At 38.1% G+C, this 24,872-nt stretch overlaps 1 protein-coding gene across 2 annotated transcripts in view; it reads left to right on the top strand.

The window, feature by feature from the left end:
* vldlr (very low density lipoprotein receptor) overlaps positions 1 to 24,872 on the top strand; it is an 85,820-nt gene that overhangs the window by 3,760 nt on the left and 57,188 nt on the right. For both annotated transcript variants that reach the window (XM_084746652.1, XM_084746651.1), the window contains exons 2-3: positions 14,692 to 14,811; positions 22,347 to 22,469. In XM_084746652.1, the coding sequence (XP_084602778.1) occupies positions 14,692 to 14,811; positions 22,347 to 22,469 (243 nt within the window). The remainder of the gene's footprint in view (positions 1 to 14,691; positions 14,812 to 22,346; positions 22,470 to 24,872) is intronic.

Here is a 24,872-nt window from a genome sequence, read left to right as displayed (position 1 = left end):
GCAGTTGAATGATTATCATGTCAAATAATCTCTAATTTCAAGCTCATACCTTCAGTTAATAGCTGTATAGATAATTGGCATTTGAAATTAATATAGACCTTTAATCAACACATTTGCATGCATTAGTCACTTAAAAAGGTAAGATGGTGAACCAAGGCCACTGTCAAGAAGAAAAAAAAAGTGATTTCAAGAATAAAGCTTCAAATATTTTGAGTCATAATGAGAAAAATGTAAACTTTGTTTTGAGAAAAGCAATAACAACATGACAAAGTTGTAATATTTTGACTAACTTGTATTAAGATGTTAAGGATGAATGATATGGAATTTTTCAGCTGCTGCTTATAACCATTAATTACCTGCATCTCATGGTTGATACAGATTAAATAATTGAGCATTTTTGTATTTTAAAAAGTTCATATATGCACAGCTGAGGCTAAGCGAGGCTCATGTCGTGAGCAAAGATGGATGATGTAGCCAAATCAAAACCAAACAACCCTACATAAACTATAATAACTTAGTTTCTATATGGTATTGGGTTCACCACATCATATTTAATTCATTTGAGGTCTTTCCTGGTGGTACCTTGCAGCCACAGGAGAAATGTTGTTGCCCTACCGCTCTATATCAAATCCACTGTAACCCCTTTGCTCTTCGATTCTCAGTTGTATGTTTAGTTGAAATGAACAGCGATATTTTATGCAAAATGGCAACCAAAAGGCACACAAAGAATGATTTTGAAGGGGTGGAAGCAGTGACATTTTTCATTAACTTTGACAAGACAAAGAGGTGAAAGCTTCCTCAGTCTGAATTATGTGGCAGCACGGCAGTGTACAGTTGGAAGTTCAGACTTTTAAATGTCAGCTAAAATTTCTGACAGTGCAGGGAAAAGGAGAATACTCTCACAAAGGTTTGTATACTTCAGGTTGCTATTGAAGTCTGTTATTGTGCTGATTGGATCAAAGTGCAGGGTGTGCAGTTTTGCAGACAGCAAATCAATGTGTTTCTGTACAGACAGTGGAGTAGTAACCCAAGAGAATACACCCTTAAAGAAACAAGAATATATAATTTACTGCAACTTGGTTTCTTGGTTGCGGTGGCTTTGCAAGCTGCACCCCATTAACTACAGCTCACATTTACTTTACAGCAAATCATTTTACATCTGTTATAGATTTCTACATGTATTTTTTGTTTTGTTCTATGCATCTGCTAGTTTTTATTCAATTCAGAACAGGGTCTCCCCCAGGAAATGGGTGAGTGGAGGTGGTAAGAGCTCTAAAGTGCCAGAGTTACATTAACATGATTAGGTAATGTTGAACAGACTTTTCAAATTAGTCTGCACATAATCTGCATTATCATCCAACAATATTGTAACTCAGGCAAAAATAAGTGAAGAATTGATGTTAAATGTGATGGATTATACTACATAATCAGCTTTCAAGAGCTGGCTCAATACTTTCTTCCTATTATATGGAAACCAGTGGCTGCCTGAATATGTCGGAAAAGTACAAAAATGTACAACTCTACGGTTTGTGTTCAAAAATGTTACATACATATCTAATTTGTACTCACTGAGCTTAACCTTGCAGAACACTGGTCTAGTAAGGGGAATGCCAGTAATTAAGCCTGATCTTTCCAGTAAATCTGATCTCTTGGGTGTACATGGGTGAAATACAACAGGTGCTTCTAGTAAAGTATATCGGTACAGATACTTTTTAGTGTTAATTATTCAATTTGTCAGGATCCCTGAATGACTGCCCACTTAAATCCTGATGTTTTTTTTATGGACTCAAAATGATTCAGTTGTTTAGACCAACAGTTTGCAGTTGGAAGTCTAACTTTGTTTGCCATTTTGATGAATTCATACACTCAAAATGATCAAAATGAACAATTTTCTGTCAGTTGATTAGTCAAATGAACCGATTAATGGTTTCGCCGCTAGTACTGACCGACAGGTGATTGTGTGGTACAGAGTATTAAACTGTGAAGTACCAAAAGCTGGCATTGAACGTCTGGTCAGATTGCTTCTTCCTTGAATTTAATCAAAATTGTAAAATCCAAAATAGGCAAAGTTCTTGTACTGTGGCTTGTATTTCGACATTGTTTAATAACTGTCTTTTTTAGTTGAATGTTTTATAGTAGAGATGCACCGATCGACCGACCCTGACCGGTGACCGGCCGGTCAGCGTCACATATCCGATTCTGTGCCCATCATTGTCACACACGTGTTCTGCACGATGGTCACGTCATGCGTGCAGCAGACAAACTGACTGTGACGTCAACACAGCGCTGATAACAGCTACACACTCTGACACATCTGCTTGAAGTTGGTGTCAGAGACAGATTCCAAGAACAAGATAAAGAGAAGACAGACAGTCTGCAACGAGACAGAGCAGCTGACAATGTTGCAAAACAGCCGTAAACTATGTAGCTCTTCATGCTAATGTTAGCCAGCAGCAGACTGCTGTTCACAGAGGGACAGTTAAAATCTCACCTCCTGTTCTGGATGAAGAATAAACAACCTGTGTTGATGTGTCTCCTCAAACATTTTCTCATCCAGAGTCCTTTAACTTCTACTTCTGTTTTTCTCACGGCAAAGTTTTACAGCAGCAAACTGTTGCATCGCGTCTGTCTCCGGTTTGTTTACATCTGCTTCCACAGGCGGTTACGTGAAATCGCGTCCCGCGAGATTCCATGATCTTGCGAGATCACATTCAGCTGATTCATAATCTTAATGTAAACCTATAATAAGCCCTGGCTGTAACCTGGAGGACTTTGGAGAAGATTTAAATAGTATTTAATGAATATTTAATAGTCAGTGTCATATTATGAACATCTAATTTAATTTTTACAAGAAAAGTTGCAAAAATGTTTGTGAATGCTGTCAATTCCAGTTCTTAGACTGAAAATCGGAATCGGTCAAAATCGGCAGGTCAAACCCTTATAAAAAAAAAAAAAAATACAACATTTTTGAAAGTTATCAAAGTATACCCTTGGTATTGGTACCAAAACTTGAATATCTTATCAGCACAACTCTATAACTGTTCTTGTAAATTACTGAAACAAACATGGGTGGACATTGATGGATGGGTTAGGGACTCAACAAAATAAACTGCTAGAAAAGCTGACTGACAGCTGTTTGATCTGAAAACCCTGCTGCACCTATATGATACTGGTCTGGTTCACACAGTGGTTTGTTTTTTATCCACACAGGAATTAACAGTATATGGGCGTCTGAGTCTCTCTTGCTCTGTCAGCATTAGATGTACGTCAGCAGTGAGCAGTAGGTCAGGCTGACGTGATGAGTCAGGACTTTAACTGTTGATGTGGGCCGTTTTCTTCATAACAGCTCATGATGATGACTAGTGTGTGTACTTCTGGTTTTTCAAATATATTTTATGCTTTTGCAGCAGCACAGCTGGAGTGTAGTTTAAAAGTATAATAAATGCTGCAAAAGGCCGTACCTTTTGTTATGAAATCATATATAATTCGTAGAATACAGGCTTATTTTAGAATTATGTTTTTATGCAAGCTGGTGCATTAGTGTGCATGTAATAGTGTGGGGATAAAACTTGTGAAGCGTAGGAAAACAGATTTTTCCACTGGATACAAGTAAGAGTTGTGGCCAAAAATTACTCAGCCTTGCATTCTTGTTTTCAAGAGGGTTGTTCATCAGAACTTCTTTTTATTGGTGTTTTCAAGCACAGTGGATGGGTTGACAGATATTTTCTCTCATGGCACATGTAATGGGCTACATTTTATAGGCACATGCATTCAGTGGCCATTTCATTGTGTTTACCTGTACAGTGGAAAATAATTAAAATGTCCTTCCATAAATTCAACATTTTTAAACTCTTTTAGTGCTGTGAGGTGTTAATTTGTTCAACTTTATCACTGAAGTTGTAGTTGGAGGTGTTGTGTGGTCTGGACGGCATTAAGAATTTGTTACCTTCTTCCTCTCTTGTGTATGTACTATGGTTGGACACATCATTAGCAATGCTTCATAGCCAGTAAATTTTCAGTCTGCCATTGGGTAAATTTGGTCACATTCCTTCATTTATGTTTTGATATACATATAGAAGTGACAATGGGATACCACAGACTGGTCTATAACCAGTTACATCCAGATATCCTGTGTCCTCCTGTCTCATCACTGAATAGGAGACTGATAGAAGACTACTACTGTGCAATTGTTGTGTTGATGTTATTTATTTTCCTGTGGTAGTAGGTCTACAGAGTCTTTCTTAAGCTTCCTTTTCACTCTCAACAATCTCTACTTGCATCAGAAATTTTTAGGAGGAAACAAGCAGTGTAAAGTGACTATGAACAGTTCTTGTGATCTGGGGGATTATCTGGGTTCAGCCTTTTACGATCATTGAAAATCTTTGCGTTTTTAACCTTGTGTCAGTCAAAAACAAGTGATTTGTAGACCTGTGACACTGACATGTTATATGCTGTCACCCCTTAACATTTTCTAAATACAATTTATCTGCAGCAGTTTGGGTGGTTGATTAATCACTGAAGTAATTTATCAATTTTAGACATCACTTTGGGTTCCGAGAAGGGGTTTCCCCATGTAATTTAAAAGACTAAATTACCAATCTATTAATTAAAATGTATTTAAACAAGGTGCAGACTTGAATGTCTTAAATGTAGAAATAAATTGAGATAAAGGTTGGCCACTCAGTGTGCTGCAGTAGGTGTTAATGTTAACAAATGCTCCTTAACCTACCGCGGTTGGTGTTTTGTTCCAAGTGAGGGGAAGACCTAAAGATCTAATGTTAAAGATCAAAATAAGTGCTCTTGCATCACAGATATTAACATTTTCCTCACCATGGCATCTCTGTTGGCCACCTTCCCACATCACTACCAGAATCAGCACACCTGAAAGCAACAGCCAAAATTTGTCAGGGTTTAACTGAGTAATCTGTGTCTCTTTACCTCATTTTTTTCTTGTGTTCTCTAGGATATCATATGATGAAGGGTTTCTTCTTTATTTTCCAGGTTTTATTTGATCTTTTCTGGCTAATAAGAAAAATGCAGATTTCTTTTATAGACCATTGGGCTGGTCCCTAATGTTTCTGGCCCCATAGCAAACTTGGATGTCTAAAACTTACAAGACATAACCAAATTTTTGAATTGGCCCAGTATGTCAGGAAAATCTAGTTCACTGTACAATCTTAACACGGTGCTGGACAAGTCCCAACTTCCATTAACAGTGGGATACTTTGATCAACAGCTTACAAAACTACTTCAATTAATGTAACATTTTTGTTTGGCAATGGTTTTTCAACATTTCAGTAAATTTCCAGAGCGTCTGAGCTCAGCCCACTGTGCATGGCAGCAAGCCTCTCAAAGGATTTTATTTAATGAGTTTGCTCTTATAATGAAGAATTTTTCTAGTATTCAGAGTCATCAAGAAAAAGATGAAGTTTTATGAAATTCCTTGACAATGTACGTTTCCTCTTTTACTAGGAACTATCTTAGTCATTGTCAGTCCCCCTCCTTCTCATCTAAAGAATCTTGATGCAAATCAAGTTTAGGAGATCTTGTAGTTGGAGGATTCTGTATTTTTGCTTAATTTATCAGGAGAATATGGTTGCTGGCACTTTATAACACAGTTTCAGTTTCTTTATGTCCCAGTCTTTAAAATGTGTTAAGAATTAGCCAATTTCTCACATTAAAGCCTAGCTTCTTGGACTGTGTCCATATGTTACTATGGGGTCTTGTGATGTTTGCTGTGCAGACAAGAAGCTTTAATACTATTGTCAAATAATTGTCATACCTAGGTAGATAGTATTAAGAACTGTTTTCCTGCTTTTGTTTTACTCACATTCCATGGAAATAAAACAATTTTCCAACTAATTTCATTATTCAGTGCTCTCTCTGACTATTTAAACTTACTTGTCCCTGTAACTCCCTGTGTAGCACTCTTTGCTCCAATGTTATGATCTTTAGTAATGACTGACTGCTGTTCATTGTTGGTGGAAACCATGCTCTTATTTTGTTAGGCTTTTCCAAGCCCTCTTATTGTGTATTGCAACAGCTCTACTGAAATGTGTTGACTGTTTGAAATTAGGGATTTGTCAGCCAATAAGATTTGCCTTGTCGACTGCAGTTGGCCTATTGGCAAATAAGATTCACCAATGGCAGTGGCTGATGTTTATTTGTTGTGAGCCACTGACTTTGTTCTCACTAGGGATGCCATGATACCAGAAATGTAGTAGTAGATACTAATACTAGTGAATTTCCACAATTTCAAAAATCCTCTCATTTTGAACATTTCTCACCTGTGTGCTGCTCCAGCAGGTGGGCCTGCAGGGCCGGGCGCCATCATTGCGAGCGGACACTGCGTGGAAAGCATTCAAGTGTATCTGTTGAAGTGCACAATGTGGCATAATTTATCCCTCCGCTTCTGCAATTGGTCCTCAGTACTGTCTAAAACAGCTTTCACATGTCCGAAAACGTCGGAGTAAATTTAAATAAATAATATTTAAAATATTTGGATAAACTTACCACATATTACAGAATATAAAAGTATAAATATAAAGTGACATATTAGCAGCTTTAGCCTTACAGACGAAATTAAAACAGATTTAGCTGTGCAGGATATTCGTGCATGCTGTGCAAATGAAAGTTTGTCACTGACATCAGTTTTTTCACTGCCAATCACCTGGTGTAGCCTACATAAAGTGTTGAGTTGAATTGTTTTAGTTCCTACGTTCCCTGAAGGCAATGTGATAGGGGATGGTCCCTAGCCTTTTTGTTAAGCTGTCTGTCATGATTCCACACTCCTCTCAGTTGATGCCACGCCCCCCACTTGAAATCCGGGCCAAAAGTCTGAAACTGAAAAAGAAAGATCTGAAACTGAAAAAAAATATTGAAACTGTAAAAAATAAGATTTGAATCTGAAAAGATAAAACATGCAACTGAAAAGAATAGGATCTCAAATATCAAAATATATGAAAGTGAAAAATAAAAAAAAAAATAATTTATTCAAAAGAATTACGAGAGTGAATCAGAATTATATTTTACCTGAAAAAAAAAATTGTGCACTTATTTTTATTTTGAATCCATTGATGTATTTTTCCCCAATATAGTTCCATAGAAACACTGTATACCGTACTTGTTTCACAATACAAGAGGAATGAGAAGAGATTCTGTCATGCAAACACTTAACATCCTAATCCAAAAGAGCAATCATTGGGCAGACATGCATCAAAAATGCAGACATGAACAATATGGCGGATTTGATGTTGCGATTTGCCTTTTTATGAATTAAGTTATGTAGCATACAGGATGGGCCTTTACAATAAGGATTGCTTGCTTTCCTGGGGCCAGTGAAATGCCATGTAGGGCAAGTAAATTTGGCAGTTCACTTGGTCAAATGGGCAAGTGGTAAAAAAGAATTAAGCTATTTTAATAATCAATTAAAATAATTTTTCATGCAAAATGCCAGAAAATATTATTTTCAACTTCTCAAATACGGAGATGCCCCATTTTCTTTGGTTATTGTCATATTAAACTAAGTTTTAGACTGACAAAATGAGAAGTTTAAAGTCACCACCTTGGATCCGGAAAAGCTGGGATGGCCATGTTTCACTGTTTTCTGACATTTTATAGACATTGCAGACCTAGATGACAATTTACTGCCCGAACTGACCGAGCAAATGGGGGAAAAAAAAGACTAAGTGAAACCTAGTATATGGCTGTACAGACCTCCAAATTAAAAATGTTGCTATGACATAGGTCAATTTTTATTATTCTGCCCATGTGATACTTTTAAACACCATGTTTGAGAGACTATAGCACTAACTAAACTGACTGATTTTGAGAGGGTGGTGCATTTTAAAGTGGTCATTACTTTGCAATTTCAAGTCATTATTTTGAGATAATAACTCATTATTTTGAGTTTCTCATTATAATGACTTCCTCATGTCGTTTCCATCACATTGGTAGAAATGAGCTTCCATAGAGGGAGACACGGCATACATGAATGCATGGAAATGCAGATGTTTCATGGAGGTGTATATAACACATTTACCTGTGTGTCGGTGTTAACAGACTCCAGTCTGCAGCCATAGAATTGAGAGTAACACCAGGCTTACTGAGCAAACAAAGTTTGTCACTTTAACACTTCTGTCCATATTCACATGCTGCCTCTCCTGTGCTCTCTTTTGGGAGTCATCACACAAAACAGCCTCGTGTTTTGACACTGCTGTGGCTGCAGGGATCATGATTTGTTTGAGGAGTGTGAGGTCCAACTGAACGTACACTTGACTGATCAGTGGTGTAACTTCATCACTCAGGTACTTACTTACTGACTCAGCCACCCAGCAACCCATAGGGCTGGCCCCTGCAGTCCAGCCAAAAACTCTGAATTCTGCAGGATGTATTCAGTGGTTTACTGGGCTTGTCATTGCCTTCCCCCTGTGAGTTGTAATTTGAGAAAACATTTACATTATAATTGAAAGCTCTATTCACATTTCTCGCAATCTAAGGTGACCTCTTCAATTTCTTTTTTCAACCAACAGTCTAAAACTCAAACATAGTTTACAATGGTATAAAACAAAAGTAGCAAATCTTCACATTTAAGAGGCTGAAAACCAAGAATGTTTGTCATTTATACTTTATGGATTACTCAGATGAAAGAATAAAATGGTTGATAACTGACTGATTAATCATTTGTCATTCATTAACTAATCATTTCACCATTAGTCATGTCTCTGAAGTTGTCCTTGGTGATTACAAACAACAAATGGATTGATTGGGGAATCAGCAAAATGATGAGGCAGTAAATCTGAATTGGACATTATCTTATGTTAATGCAGCTGCACTTTTATAATGATTTTCAAAAATTGCAAGGTTGTCTGTAGTGTTAATAGTACAAGTGAGGCCGCTCACCTGAAGCAAAGATCATCTCTGCTAATATGCAAAAAAATCACTATTAATAAATAAAATATTATTTTAGGGAGACGGTATAGATACTGTTCCATGCACCAAATGCCATGTATATTTAAAGGGTGCAGCTATTGTTGAGGCCATCGTCTACAAACCTAAACTGATCACAAAACATGATGCGTCAAGATCAGGTGACTTACTGTACCACCTCGGCTTAACAATTTTCTGGAAGAACCCAGTCCTTTTTTTGTTAAGACATTTCTTTTTCTTTTTGATTAACAGGAATAAGTAGTTGCTAGATGCTCAAAGCTCCCTTACACAGAAAAAGAGCAAATGCTCACTTCAGAAAATGGAGACCGTTGGGACTTAAGTTTGATCATTTGAAAAATTAACAGATATTAAAACTGTTGATTACTTTTGCCAATCCACTACCAATGTCAAATATTACTAGCTTTATCAATATTTCCCCTAGGGGAATTGCTTTAGGGGGTTGGCTTGATCACAATTTCATGGCTCCAGTAAGAGAACAGAGTCATCATTGGACTTAAGCTCTTTACTGATTATCTGTGACTTGTTATTGATGGCAACATTAACTAATAGCATTGAAGGAATGTAAAATATGATCAGCATACTCTGTGTGAATAGAGAGGTGAAATCACGCCCCTTCCAGTGGACCACCATGGGACCTAACATTACTTTGTTTTATTACTTTGAACAGTGACAGTGGATTGCAAAACGGCATTTCACACTATGACGTTTACATTTAGTCCAGATCACATGAAGGCCAGGGTATGGACCACGGCCCTATGACAATCCATAAAGCCCCTAGTTTATAAGCTGGTCATGTTGCAGACATGAGGGCGGTCTCTAACTTGCCACAGCTACATAGCACGTTTATAGAGCCATAGGTTTTATAACTTGGGCACATTTCCATTCATGCAGGTCTTCAGTCATGTGTTGCTGCTTCAGTTAAAGGCCTGCAGCTTTTCAGGTTCAAATCAAATCAGCAGGGGGTGTTTCTCTCCCTAAAGGAGCTACTGACCCACTTTAAACAGTTTCCCTTATAATGGCATTTGTGAATAGCAGTTTTTAGAGACTTCTTCTATCCTGATAAGATTAAAATTCTAGTGTAAATACAGCCATTTTGGCCCCCATATATTTTTTTAAATATTTTTTATCTGGCAAACGCTAAAAGTTTTAACAGGGAAACTTGAGCTTTTATTTAAAAGGTTCATCTGGATTTGCTGCCTCTCCTGGGCTTCTAGTACCACAGTGTGCTCCATTTACCCACCTGGACAGACACGCCGTCCAGACTAAAGAGAGCGTCAAGGTCAGACTGTTATTTTAAGACCTGGAGCCGTCACTACGTCCAGCACGACAGACTGCACACTGCACTACAAAAACGACTTTGTAGTAGAGAGTCTGGGATTACAGTTTTTCTTGTGTTGAAGGTGAAATAAATCTTGTAGTTTTACTTCTGTCAAGACCAACTATTTAAGTGTTCACCAAACTGAGAGTTTAATTCTAATACAATTCAATGTCCTGGTGCTGCTTCAACACTTTGCATATGCACATTTTGACTTTTGTGAGATTGAAAACCACTATAGTCCATCTCCTTCTCTCACTAATCTCCAGTCTTCTATTTATTTTGTTATTTTCTGTGTTAAGTCCATATCATATTTGACTTGCTACTTTTTGTTTTTTTCCAAGGATCTTGGTGTTAGGGGATAGTTTCTGTTAGCTTAGCGTAGCACTGAGCTTGCTCTAACCTTCTAGCAAGTGCAGAGATGGCCCCTGTTAAAAATGTAAAAATTACTTGGGGTGTGTTCACACCTAGCCTGTTTGGTTCAGTTAGGACGGATCCTGGTTTGTTATCGTAGTTAGTATGGTTCATTTGGGCTGGTGTGAAAGCTGTTAGTCGAACCTTGGTGCAGACCTAACAACTAGACAGAGAAAAACGAACTCTGGAAAGCACTAACCACATGATTTTCTGATAGCAGATGTGATCTCTAACATGATTTCAAAAGGTAAACTACTAAATCAATCTGCTGATTATGAAATCTGCTCAGGAAACAATCTAAACACAGCTCTTTCTAGTATTTTGGACTCATTTGCACCTCTTTCTACCAAAACAAGATGATTAACAAGGTTTGTATCACTCTAACCCTCTGTTGTGCTACCGGTACACGATTGTTTCTCTCTGTCCTCTTTTCAAACTTCTCTGCTGAACTACTGGCTTGTGTTTCTTTCCTCTTTTCTACCTGTGTGAAAGGTGTGCTGAGCTTAGCCTCTTGTGTGTTGGTACAGATGAATCCAGCGAAGTACCGAAAATTAACAAGCCGCCATTGCTGCAGTGGTGTCTCCCTATACTATGAGCATGAATGAATTTGAGCAGTCATAAGAGCTTTACAATTTCTACCCTTACACTTACTTTTATGCAATGTTACTTTTGACAACGTCTAGGAAGTTGGGAAAAACCTGTGCAGTTTGACTGCTCCAACAGTTGTTACATTTCAAATTTGAGGGAAAAAAGGAATGCAAAATACACAAACCTTTACTTCATGAAGAGCGCTGCTGTCTGAGACCAGAAATTCACTGTACAGAGGACCACAGTGTCTAATAATGGATCAGAAATATTAACTAAAAGGAACTTTTTTTCATGAAAATCTTGAATACCTGATGAAAAATATGAATTCACATATTTATTTAGGGGTGGGAATATTTGATTCTTGGATGCATTAGGATATGGTTGTGGAAGATTGTGAAACAATTTATAAAATTTGAAAACCAATTTTCTGAATGTCAATTAACATGAAGTTTGGAGTGAAAAAGGTGGAACTCGGCTGCGAGGGCAGTGAAGCGCCTGGACTGTCTACAGCGCACACACGCAAGACTTATCAGCAGTTAACAGGGAAAGATGTACTTCATCTTCTCAAAAGGCAGCAATTTCAATCATGTTTTAATTTAAATAAAAATTTAAATTTAAATAATTGTTTGTGAGATGAAGGTGAAGTGTATTGTGAATTATATTTGTCATTGCCCAGAGACGTTAAATCATTCACAGAGCAGAACCGCGATCAACTGTAACCAGAGCATCTGATCCACACACACTGCAGCATTTAACAACTTCAGCCAACTCTGTGGTGAAGAAAATAACTAAATAACTAATAATAATATACTAATAATAATAACTAAATAACTAAATATCTACTTTCACCATTAAAAACTCTGTACCTGCTCTGCATGTTGGACACAGAGGTGATGTTACAGCAGAGAGGCTGCTCTCCACTGCTGAAGACATGACTTAATAACACCACACACAGTGAAATATGCTGCCTCCCTATCATATTTTTTTATTGTCATACAGGCAGGGGACTGTAGGATTCTTTAAAATTGATTAATTACTGCATTTAACGTTTTTAAAAAATAGAAAAGGCTGCAGACCATTTAATTGCCAGTTATGTTTGATATTGTATTTCAGGGAGCCTGGAGCAAGAGACTGAAAATTGTGCCTTCCCCCTTTCAATTCAGTCAAAAATAGATTCTGAATCAAATCAGGCAAAAAGATCCCCACCATAACTGCATCACATGCATCATGTTTACTTCTAGGCTACTTCTTTTATTTTGGTGAGGATGACTGAACATGAGCAGCTGCAGATAAATAAAATCCAACTGGCACCCATAGCTTAAAAGTTTAAAATTTTGATGCATTGAGATGCAAATTCCCACCCCTACATATATTACACATTACCTTATCACTTAAATGTAGCAGAGGTGGTCTGTTTTTCTCTTCTCTGTTGTCATGACTAACGCCTAACTACTATGTGAAGTATTAATACTGGGAACCTAAAAGGAACCTTCATCACTTACTGAGGACCACTGTTTACACCAGTGTTGTTGCCCAACCTTGGTCCTCAGGGACCCCTGTCCTGTATGTTTTAGATGTTTCCCTGCTCCAACACACCTGATTCAAATGATCAGGTTGTTGTCAGGCTTCTGCAGAGGCTTGATGGTGAGCTGATCATTTGAATCAGGTGTGTTGGAGCAGGGAAACATCTAAAACATGCAGGACAGGGGTCCCTGAGGACCAGGGTTGGGAAACACTGGTTTAAATGGCCCCAGATCTGCAAGATCTTGCGAGAGTCAACATTTTGAATGAAACCAGGAAAAATGTCGCAAAAGTCTTGCAAATTTGGTGTTCCCTTCTGGACCCAACCAGCAGACACAGAGAGTGACGAACACGACATGCCATTGCAGCAATTGGGCGCCGCAAGATAGCAGAACACACAAAATAGTCTCTGGAATAGTCTGTAATACTTCAACGTCTCCATGATGGAAAGGAGGTTGTGTGTCTTGGGTCTCATGTGGAATTTGCTTGACCTCCTCCATGATCACAATTCTTCACATATGTTTACAATCTACTGTCATCCTGATTGTCCAAACTGTCATTTTACTGTGTTTGTCTACACGACAGCTATTGCATGTTTCTCCCTCCTGGGAGAGGGATGCCTTCTCTGCTCCTCCTGAGGTTTCTTCCAATATTTTCTTCATGAAAGGATTTTTTCCCCTTATCCGAATCAAGGGTCTAATGATAAGTGTACCATATACAGTCGTAAAAACCCTTAAGGAAAGTAAGAAAATCTGTAAGGGGCCGCTAATGCAATATAGGACTTCTTTTAAATATTCTTGTCAGTTCAAAACCAAGAGAGATTCAGTTCCTAGTCATTTTGAAATATTTGCATAAGAAGCAGGAGCATATTTTTTGGTATTCTTCCTTGAAAAATAACTTGACATGATTAGGCCTAATCAGTTTGAAAAATTGTTGCAGATTTAAGATATGGTTTGACTAACTGATGAATTAGTTTTGTCAGTGTGTGTATGAGTTTTTTTTTTCTCAGCAGAGCCATATTTTTATTTTAATTCCTTCTGATGACCTTCATATGGTTCTACAATTCTGAATAAATCCATCAGTATATTATTTTTTCCTTTTGATAATTACTATTTTATCTCTCCAAGTCAAAAAGCTATCAGCCTGACCATTTCATAAAATCAAGTCATAAATGTGATTCTACATGGTTTTGGCTCATAGGGGAAAAATCGCTACTTGGTTCCTCTTTTCTCCTCTTACGTCAGTTCTTGTACATCTGATGTCCTTTACACGACAGTTGAACAGATGGTACAGTATGGTAGACATTTCAGGACACTGAGGTTTAGTTTGCCACTAAAATATTGATGCCACTTCATCTTCAGTTGCAAATGGAAGGATGTGAGTTCAGACATCTGCAGTGTGCATGTTTTAAAGCACTCAAACACAATATCATTCAAGGAAGGTTTTTCTCTCCTGTTTATAGAGTTGTATAGATGACTGCTTTATTAGAAGAGCCAGTATGAGTAGTGTATAAGTGACTAGTCAAATGCAAAAATGTCAATGGTGGTGGTTTCCAGAAGAGATAAAAACGAACCCACTGGAAATCAGGGTGAATGAAACATGGAAAAGTGCTAAATCTGAAGTTACTCCGATTTAGTGACTAGCCGCTACCCCAAACAGGGGGGTTGTGGGGGGAGGTCTTAGCTGAGGAAGTTGGAATATTGTGGCTGAGTACTCCTTGAGTGCCCGCTAGTTCTGTTTAGAACAATTTTTTTTGAAATTACAACACTGCAGGGAGCCCTGCTAGGACTAAACAAAAAGCAAATTATATCCGAACAAACAGTAGATGATAATTACATAAGCATTTGGGACTATAACCACTTCAGTTTTCCTCATACCCCCTCTGTGTCTGTCTTCTTCTGCAGGTACTAAGACAGAATGTGAGGCCAGCCAGTTTCAGTGTGGAAACGGTCGCTGCATCCCGTCCGTCTGGCAGTGTGATGGAGACGAGGACTGCACTGACGGCAGCGACGAGAGCTCCTGTGGTGAGATGCTGATTACACACTGCTGTCATACAGCACACATATCCTCTGTGCACAGTGAACTGCATCACTGACATATATACTGCCTGACATGCCTCATACAACATGAATGCCAGTATGGAAGAACACTGGATACATATACACAAATATTATTATTATTAATAATAATAATAATAATAATAATAATAATAATAATAATAATAATAATAATAATAATGATGATGATAAAAGAAAACTACTACAGAACAGTAGATGACTACAAGGGAGTCTGTTTGCATTCAGTGAGCAATGTTGGAAAATGAATAAGCAGGGTTAGATTGTTTCCAAATATAGCTCACTGTAACACTGTAATTACTGTCTGAACTTAAGACATTAAGAAGTCTCTTCACCAGATAGTCACGCACAACACTTATGTTGTATTATATCTTTTAAAGGAAAAAGCTAGTGATAATATTTAATATTTATTTTTCTTAATGCCAACAAATCTTATGAAAGGACAGAACCCAACACTGGATTAATCCTAACAGGCATTGTCTGTGTAGCTAAAGGCTGACTTTTTTTTTTAATCCTCTGTGGCATAGAGCTCCATTGTTCTCCAAAAACTAATAAAAACACATGAATGAGCCACACTGTTGCACTGGGTGACGTGCTCATTATCATGAACACACACACACACACACACACACACAAACTGTAGTTTATCTGAGTCAGTCCCACATACACCCTCCTGCTGAAAATACCAAAACAGTAAATCAAAATGCACCAAAACACGTTTGTTAAAAACTACAGTGGTCAGCTGTTTTAGGAAATTACTGAGCCCCTTTTAAAAAATGAAACCATATATTTGAGTCGTTTTTAAAGATTTAATACTTTAGTAGGAACCAATGGGCTGAGAGCCACAAACGGAGGGAAGTCATGGTATTGAGAGAGACCAACACAATATTGGTTTTGGTCATTTCATGGGATTTTTTTGACCACAGGAAAAATAACACCAGACTTATCCTTTCACACTCATCGTAAATGCCTTTTCTCACTTGTTAACCTGACAGTCTCTGTTTGTTAGGATGTTACTGTCTGTGCTTTTCTGTCTGTGTGGATCAGTTGCCATTTCCATTGCTCCAAGGCTGTGTGTGGGCTGGAATGTATTGTATTTACACAGTTAATGTGGCCTTTTGAGTGTGGGCGGAGGGATGACAATCCATCTTGGATACAATTAGGCATGTTTTCCTGCCAAAGTGAACAATATGTAAATGAAGTCGGAGTGACGGCTCTGAGATCTTGAAAGGTCACCTCACAGGGTGCCAAATTAACTTTTTACATTGGTAGGGCTGGTGCTAGTAGTTGTTTTTCTCTTCAGTTGCTAGCTCTGACACTACATTTTGTTGCACCCAAACATTTAATGGAGCACCACAGAATAGGGTATTAAAAACCCCTTTGCTTACCATCAGCTTTGCTTTTACCCAAATTGGATGCAAATATCTGTTAAGCAGCTATAAGTTGCAGCAAAACAATTCAACAATTTGAGAGATTTTCACAATGACCTGCTTCACCAAAATACAGCTGATGTTAGTACTGTTATACATTAAAATGTTTCTCAGTGCTTGGTGATGATAATTTTTCAGTCAGAAACATTAAGATATGCTGCTGCGGTTGACTGATTGCTGTTCACCCTTTTCTTTTTCCTCATTCATTGTCTATAAATTGTCAGTTATGTCATCGATCTGTGAAAAACAATTTTGCTGTTGTAACTTATGACAGACATTGTGCACCTTGAATGTAGTTATAAATGCAAAAGGTAACAATCTAACTGTTGTAGGGGTGTCACAATTTGCCTTCCAATTTTAAGGTAATGATTCCATTTGATTTTTGTATTTTAATACCAACAACACTGATGCCAAAACAGTTCTTAGACTGTGGAGTCTTGTAAGGCTGGGGCAATTTGTTGACATAATCAACGTCATTGATTGTGAAAATACGTGGATTTGTATATCATGTGTTGACGCGTTGCTATAAACTGCGGTGCCTGGTCAGAGCACAGAACAAGCTGCACAGAGCAAGACTCACAGTGATCATCTAAAGTTTGGGAATATTTTAGACAAAGATGCAACAGTTTGGTCCTTTTTACCGCCACACTCGGCCTGTCAGCACCTTAGTACAATCTATGAGGATTATCAACATGTGGAACATGTTTGTAGAAATAACTTTAAATAGGTTTTAGGTTTTTAAGTGTCTGCATCACCCCTGTGTTAAAAGTGATGTCTGCACCGCTGCTATTAACTTTAAACTATGCATCATTTAACAGAGTCTGCTGTTTTTGTTCTTTCTATTCACTATCAGTCACGTATGAGACAGAAATGGCCAAAACTAATATTAAAGACTGTAATAATTTCAGTTGGCAGAAGAAAGAAAATATTTTCTTTGGCCCACACTGATCCAAAAATACACTGCCAGTAATCATCTTACTTGCATATGACTCCGGTGGTGAAGTAACTTCATGTCATAACCAGTTTAAGTTTTAAGTCAAAATACTGATTGTCCAGTTCAGTGAAGGGTTGACACCTGTGATCTGTTATTGAATTAATAGGCATCACAGCTTGCTTTGAATTTGAGGCCCAGAATTTTTCTGATCAGGCATCAGTCTATTAAGCAGGGAGGAAATTGGACTAACTTTAAAATTTACCACTGTTATCATTATTCGAATGTGATTTGTGTCTATTTTTTCAGGATTATGATTGAATAAAATATTGAAATATTGAATAAAATATTGAAATATTTTAAGTAAATTAAATGTTATACAATGGAATAATAAAATAATTGTGAGATTAATCGATAAATTAATCAAAAAAAATAATTGATCGATTAATCGTTTACAAATCAAGGCTCTAGGGCACTAATGATTTTTTTTAAAGATCAACAGATCATTGCTTTCACATTTTCAAATTCATCTTTAAAAAGATAAGTCCACATGGCAACAAGTGTCATATAAGCATTGTTAAGCATCGCTCTGTCGTCTTTTAAGTGTTGCTTTTTTCATTGGACATGTGCCAGATGCCACAAGGAGGTGGGGGTGGAAAGTAAAAAACTTACTAGGAGAACTGTGATTCTGCTCTTTGTTTTCAAATCATTTTGCTTACTTTGATCAGTTTTCGATTTAATATTGAAATTGTGGCACCCCTAAACTGTAGCAGCACTGAATATGATATTGAGGAATTTCAGTGTGGCTTGCAGCTTCACTTAGAAACTTTCAGAAAACTTTATAAGTACCTTGCTTGTTCTCACACATTCCAGTCCATGTTCAGATGTAGTGTGATATTTGACTATAAGTTTTTGTAATGGAATTCAGTGCGAAGTGCCCACGAACAGTAAAGAGTAGATTGCACATGTTCTCACTTCTTCACATTTACACGCATAGATGTCGCATGACATTCAGAATCAACCATGTTAGCTTGGGCCCGCAAGGGCCTTCCCAGCATCCTCTGGGACAGACTGACCTGGTGATGAGAAGGTAGCAGATAGAGCACAGCTAAATATGGATACGACAGAGGTTTGCGTGTGTGTGCGTGTGTGTGTGTGTGTGTGTGTGTGTGTGTGTCTCCAATACATTTCAGATCTTCCTCCATTCTCTTTTGTCCCTCATCTATCTGGGTCATGCAGGACTGGGAGGGAAGAAAGGAAAAACTGAAGAAAATGAGTGAGGAAAAGGAAGAAGGCTAGGGATGAGGGAGAAAAAGAACAGATGATCATACTGCAGGGCAATACAGAGGGAAGATGTAAATATACAGGATTTCCTGGAGGAAATTAATTCAACTGTACTTTAATGGCTCGCATACTAAATTCAGTATAATGTACACTTCCACAGCAGTTACTGCAATGAAACAACACTTCTGGCAGATCTTTCAAATTAAAAGCCTGCCAGCAATGGGAGAGATTGTGGTCTTTAAGCTGTTGGAAGTCTATTAAGTTATGAATCATCAATGAAACAACACTTCCTGCAGCTGTTTCACATTAAAAGAGATGAAACAGCATTAAAATTTAATATCATGATTATAGTTATCAAAATGGCCACAGTTATCATTATCACAGTATTGTTAAAATGTGCTGAAAATGTTCAAGAAGTACTAATCCACCCAAGTCTTATATTGAAAACCTCAGTGATTTGAAATAATGTCCTTTGCAGTGTCAGTGTTTTCATCGACGCAGAACAAACCCATGCTGTGCCTGCTAACTGTCGTTGATGCTGGGCAGTATTCACCATGAGTTTTTCAAAGCACGGTAATCAAATGTGTTTATCACGATAATTAAACTTTGACATGGTAATTCTAATCGACAGGAATTTTGTCCATGGTTTATCATGGTTTATCATGAAATCGATAGTTTCATCCCCATCACTTAACATCAAAAACACCAAAATGTAGCCACCTGGAAATGATTGATGGTTAAAGGAACTCACTCAGACATGGTATGACATTACGGTGTCAGTATTGTCAAAAATACTGTCACTCCACTTTCTATTAAACTGGTACAGAGATGCTGTATTGAGGTGATCTATTAAAATACCAGCGCTCTGTATTAGCATATGATGCGGTCCTCACCAGCCCACCATTGTAATCACCTTTACTTCCCACTGTTGCTCTGATGTCAATCGTCAACTGTTTGATATCAGGAGCAAAATAAGCAGTAAATGCCATGTCTGGCATTTCTTGCCTTTGAAACTGCAGTGAGCATGTGAACTCTCAAAACTTCGGTTTCAGATAGGCTGGATATATGATGTAAAGAACCCAAGGAACCGATCCTGTTTATTGAGGGGATGACGCTATAGTGGCAATGCTCAGCTCACAGGAGAAGCTGGATGTAGCTAGTAAAACAGTGGAGAAGCCAGATGCAGCTACTTATCCAGAAAGTTGCATTTGTTTCTTGTTGCAGATGGACAAAAGAAGATGCAGTGAGGCGAGCAACACATTATCTGATGAATTTGCCAAGCTGATGGCTTATCTGTACTGTTGCATTTCTATCATTGTAGAGAGTGATACATAAAAAACAATTCCATTTTGATATGCCCCCTTGTGCACGACCCTGTCCCTCTCCTTCTTCAGAATCAGTTTCCGGTTTGAATATGTATAGCTGAATTATAGTGTCTTCACACCAAAGGGTAATAAACTTTTTCACCTGGGAACCGTGGTGGAGCTGAGCCACAGACAGCTGCTGAGAGCCAGAGAACATTAAGGGAGAGAGCCAGGGACAGACGGCGCTTGTGGAGGAGGAAACACTGGGGAGTCACACCGATTTTGCTCTGATGCTGACTCTTTTCTGGCAGGAGTAGTTCAGAGTTTATGCTTCAAACTTTTGGGATTTAAAAAGTGCATTCATCTTTACTCTTGTTTGTCATCCAGTCTACAGCAGTGAGACACAGAGGAGGCGACCTCGCTCAACTGTTTACTTTATGTGTGTGTGTGGGGGGGGGGGGGGGGCAATAACTACAAATGCTTCTAAAATGATCTGGCAATTTAATGAGGACAGTCGAAGGTGAGCCAGTGTGCAGCACTGCAGGCTTTGCAGGCAAGCGGCATAGGGGAGGGAGAAGGGGTGTGGAGAGGGTGGGGAGTATTTGTATATTCGTAAATCCTTGAATACTAAATGAAGGCAGGGTGTAGAGCTCTATGTAAGTCAATTAAGAAGTTATTTGAACTTATTTTGCAAAAAAGACAATTTATTACTTCTTGCAGAGCATTTTATATTGTTAAAAACATGACTGGAGGAGGGCTCTTAACAGAGTATAACCTTACACAAGTCTTGTTTCCAACAATACAAACTCACTTCTTAACTGCTTCATGCCTCATGTCCCTGCCTGAACCTGTTTTGGTCAAAGTCAGCGTTGCGTTACGATCTATGGAGCAACACACAAAATACTGTCATATATCCCAGTGAACTATGAAAAAGGTATGACTGCTGCTGGTGACTAACTCTGCTAATGGTGTCAGTCAGGTGATGATGGACAAACGGGTTGTGATTTGATCTGTCTGATATTCAGTCATTGGAGATCAGAGCTGTTTTAACTTTGAACTCAGAACTGAGGCACATGGAATTGTGAAACACGAGAATCTAAAATGAATTCATAAAAACAGAGGTTGATAATGAGGCCCGCTGCGACTTGCTGCTGTCATAGCTCAAATTTGAGTTGGGTGTTTCTTGTTGGTTGTTTGTATTCTGGTCAGAGAGTCTGAGGAAAGGCCTCTAGGAGACACTCAGGCCTTGTGTGCACATGGAGGTGCTGAGAGCAAAGGGATTTGTGTTGTGCTACAGTTTTGAAATCCCTTAAACATCTTGAAAAAATCCATCTTCTCTTTTCCTGGCAGACCATCAGGGATACTTTCAAGTTTGTTTATTAAACAGTCAGCTTCATCTCTCCCTGACTTCTTTTGTTTGTATTATTTGCATTCTCCGATTTGCAACAGACCAACAAAACCTGGAGATTGGGTTGAATGATTAATAATTTATATCAAAATCACAGTTGCAAGTTCAAATTCAAATAGGAGGGGCCTTGATTCTAATCAGAGCTTGCATAATTAACAGCATCTTCATAAGCTGTAGGAGATGAAAGGTTTAGTTGGAGACCTTTAATTTTTCAGCAACATACCGTCACAGGCAGATTTACTCAGCTGTGGTTAATTTTGTGATTTGGCTCAACAACAACAACGTTCCCTGTTCGAAAGAGTCACCACTCTGTAACTTTGATATTTTCAAGAGGAAAGAGAAGGCCGTGTTTTTTTTTTGTTGTTGAAAAATGCCAAAAAAAGGAAGGATGTCGCTCTAAATCTAGGAGATTGCTTCATGTCAGCTCATTCAGGAGGCTAGTCAGTATCGTAACTTTTGGGATTCATAGATATGAAGCAGCAGCAATGCTCAGCTGTGAGTCTGTGAAGCTAACTTTCATGTTGGCTTAAAGGTCCAGTGGGTAAAATGTAGGGGAATTTTTTGGTAGAATATGGGAGAAATTGAATTTACTCTTCAGAGGTATGTTTTCATTAGTGTAGTCACTGCCATGCATTATCACTGTGCTTGCACTGCCATGTTTCTACATTAGCCTTCTACATTAGACACCTGCAAGGGAAAGCTCAGTGGGTCAACAGGTGACAGAATAGGAATGCAGTAAAATCCTGTTTCTGTTATACCAAATTGCTACTTATTTTAATTTGCCATAATCTTTCCATTTTATGCTGGAGGCATTATGTTTTTGGGGTTTCCCTCTTCTTCTTTTCAGTGCGATATCTCAAAAATACCTTCAACCTTGGCTCAAATGACCACGTGGACTCAAGGATCAACTGACTGAAAAACATATTCTCAAAAATTAATACAAAACTTCAAATAAATATGTAGGGTATGTGTAGCACAATTCATATTCATGAGGGATGAGAGTTTGGCTTTGGACTTTTTGACCTTTCCATTTCTTTATTGTGAGACGTTTCATTAAACAACACCAAACCTGCCTCTCCTTCCTCTTCACTGTTTAACAAATCCATCTCTTTTCTCTCCCACTCCAGTGAAAAAGACTTGTGCAGAGGTGGACTTTGTGTGTCGCAATGGCCAGTGTGTCCCAAAGCGATGGCACTGTGATGGGGAGCCAGACTGCGAGGACGGGTCCGACGAGAGCGTAGAAATCTGCCGTGAGTAGATGTTTCTACCTCATACAGATTTAATATATATTTTTTTCCTCCTTGTTTGGATATTTTTGAAGAATCATGATGATGTTGCAGCTGATCTGATTACTACAACAGGCCTGGAATTATCTTTAGGGGAAAGGCACTTTTGCCTTTGATAATTCCAGATTTATTGGGGCGTCATGGCCCACAGTTTATTGTTGGTTTGTGTTTTCATAGATTTATGACATTAAAATTAAGGAAATATAGACTATCATCAGTGTTATCCTTCATATCATCAAAAGAAGTGTCTTTCTTTCAAAGGAATCAAACATGGTCCAAGTAATTAACCCTTAAATTTGGCATTGTTTTGGTATGTGTTTAAAGGCTTTGTGATCCACTTGTGTAAATGCAGCACACAGTCAGAACTCAGGTGACTGCAAGCCGCAGAACTGAAATGTTTTTAGTGTTCAGTAAATATGTTGCATTATGATTGATTATTATTCCTGTTGTATATGCCACCTAAGAGAACACTGTATGCAGACCAACTAATCCTTCTGTTATTTAGAAAGTACTTGGAACTAATAGGTTCATTTGGAGGTTTACAGAACAACAGAGTACATAAATTCACATTAACAACGAGGCAGACAATAAAGAACAAGTCTGAAACTGTGGCTTGTACACGTCCCCCAGGAGGTCAGGCCATGTGAGCAGCCTTAATTACTGCAGACTCTGTGACAGGTTCAGGTTAACACAATAAACAGCAAGGACAAATTGACCTAAAAATAGTTTATCAACCTATGTAGGCTCTAAATAGAAGCTCTTATGGATCAGCAAGCAGTAAGCAGCAATAGAGACAAGGAGCAGCAATAGAGACAAGGAGCCCTTATACAAATTATACAGAAGTCACAACACTTTCAGCAGCCATGAATGAATATTTGCTGTACAGTAAAACAAGTGTTTATAAATAAAAAGGGTTTAATTTGTGCATGGAAATTTATTCTTGACTTTTGGGAAAAATACTACAGTTGAATAATAATTTATATTTCAGTAGCTTTTTCTGGAGCTTTCAGCTGACCAAACCTTAGTTTAGTTGGTGATTACACCTGATTGAACTGTATTTCTCATTTTTAAAATTTGTGGATGTTATTCAGTGTTTGCCTTAGGATGATGTTGTAGCAGTGGAGGTGAAGCACTTCTGGAAAGGACACAGTTTTTTCATAGAGACCTGCGCACAAAACAAATTGCCTATGTGTCTGCTGGCATCAGAAGTGGTCTTGAGGCTGTACAATAGGCCTACATTTGTGCGCAGTAATGATTAGAGGAAATGTCTTGCATTTGAGGTCTATCAAGATTTAGGAGAATACATCTTTATTGAACATAATAAAAGCATAATATTTAAAACAGTTATTGACATTTACTGAATATATCTACTTAACTTATTAACTTTCATAACAACACTGCTGTACAACCAACAGTGTTAATTTACTTAAATGTAATGACATTTTCAAAAATAACTTGTATTTAAGATATTTCTTTAAGGGGACCCAATCCAAATAGTTTGTAACATTAATATTTCTGTGATGGAATCTGTAGCCGTCTTTGACAACTCTTCTGCATTAGGGCTGCCTCCAGCACTTTGTCACAATGAGCTCCGTATGTTCAAAATAGACCAGGATTAAGAGGAAGCAGTAAGTTACTGCTTGACAACTTGATCATACTGTCTTCTTTTTGTTGCACTTACAGATAATGAAGATTTTTATTGTAGTAAAATATATCCAGAAGTTAGTTTCATCCCCTCCGCTCTGTGTGTACGAGCTCATCAGCCTGCCCTCCTGCAGACAGGCAGCAAGACAGCTGGAGGGATAGCAGAGACAGAGGGACAGCTGTTTGACTGTTGTCGCATTGATTTCTTCTGTTAGATCTATCTAGAGTAAAAAAAAAAATGCTTTGTTTCCCAGCCATAGGCCACCCGCCAAAGTGGCTCCTAAGAGAGACTGTCACCCGCCCCTGCTGAAATCTCGCCACATTTCACCAGTGAGCTTTACTCACCAGTGTATCAATTAACCTGGATATAAAGTGTCCCTAGTGCAAAATAACATAACATGAGTTTCTAAAGAAATGAGATGCAGCCGTCTCCTCTCTCACCCTGTTCCAGCAGTCACATTTCAGAAGTGGCGCACCACTGCTACTAAATATGTATAGGGGAACCACTGCAGTTAAAAGGTCGTGAAAAGCCTTTTCAGTGGCTTTCATTCACATTTCTCATGCAGTTAGTAGACCTCTTTAAGTAAGATTATTATTATTCAGTTAAACCGCCTAATTCGTCTATTTAACCAAGGTACACAACTTTGAGTGTTCTTGTAATGCCGTATACTTGAGTAAGTTTTCTGAATAGTTCTTCCACCACTGAGATAATACATTGTGAAA

This window comes from Lutjanus erythropterus, chromosome 20 (assembly GCF_056507025.1).
Source record: "Lutjanus erythropterus isolate fLutEry1 chromosome 20, fLutEry1.hap2, whole genome shotgun sequence".
NCBI classification, from domain to species: Eukaryota; Metazoa; Chordata; class Actinopteri; order Lutjaniformes; family Lutjanidae; genus Lutjanus; species Lutjanus erythropterus.
This window is presented reverse-complemented; position numbering and strand designations above follow the sequence as displayed.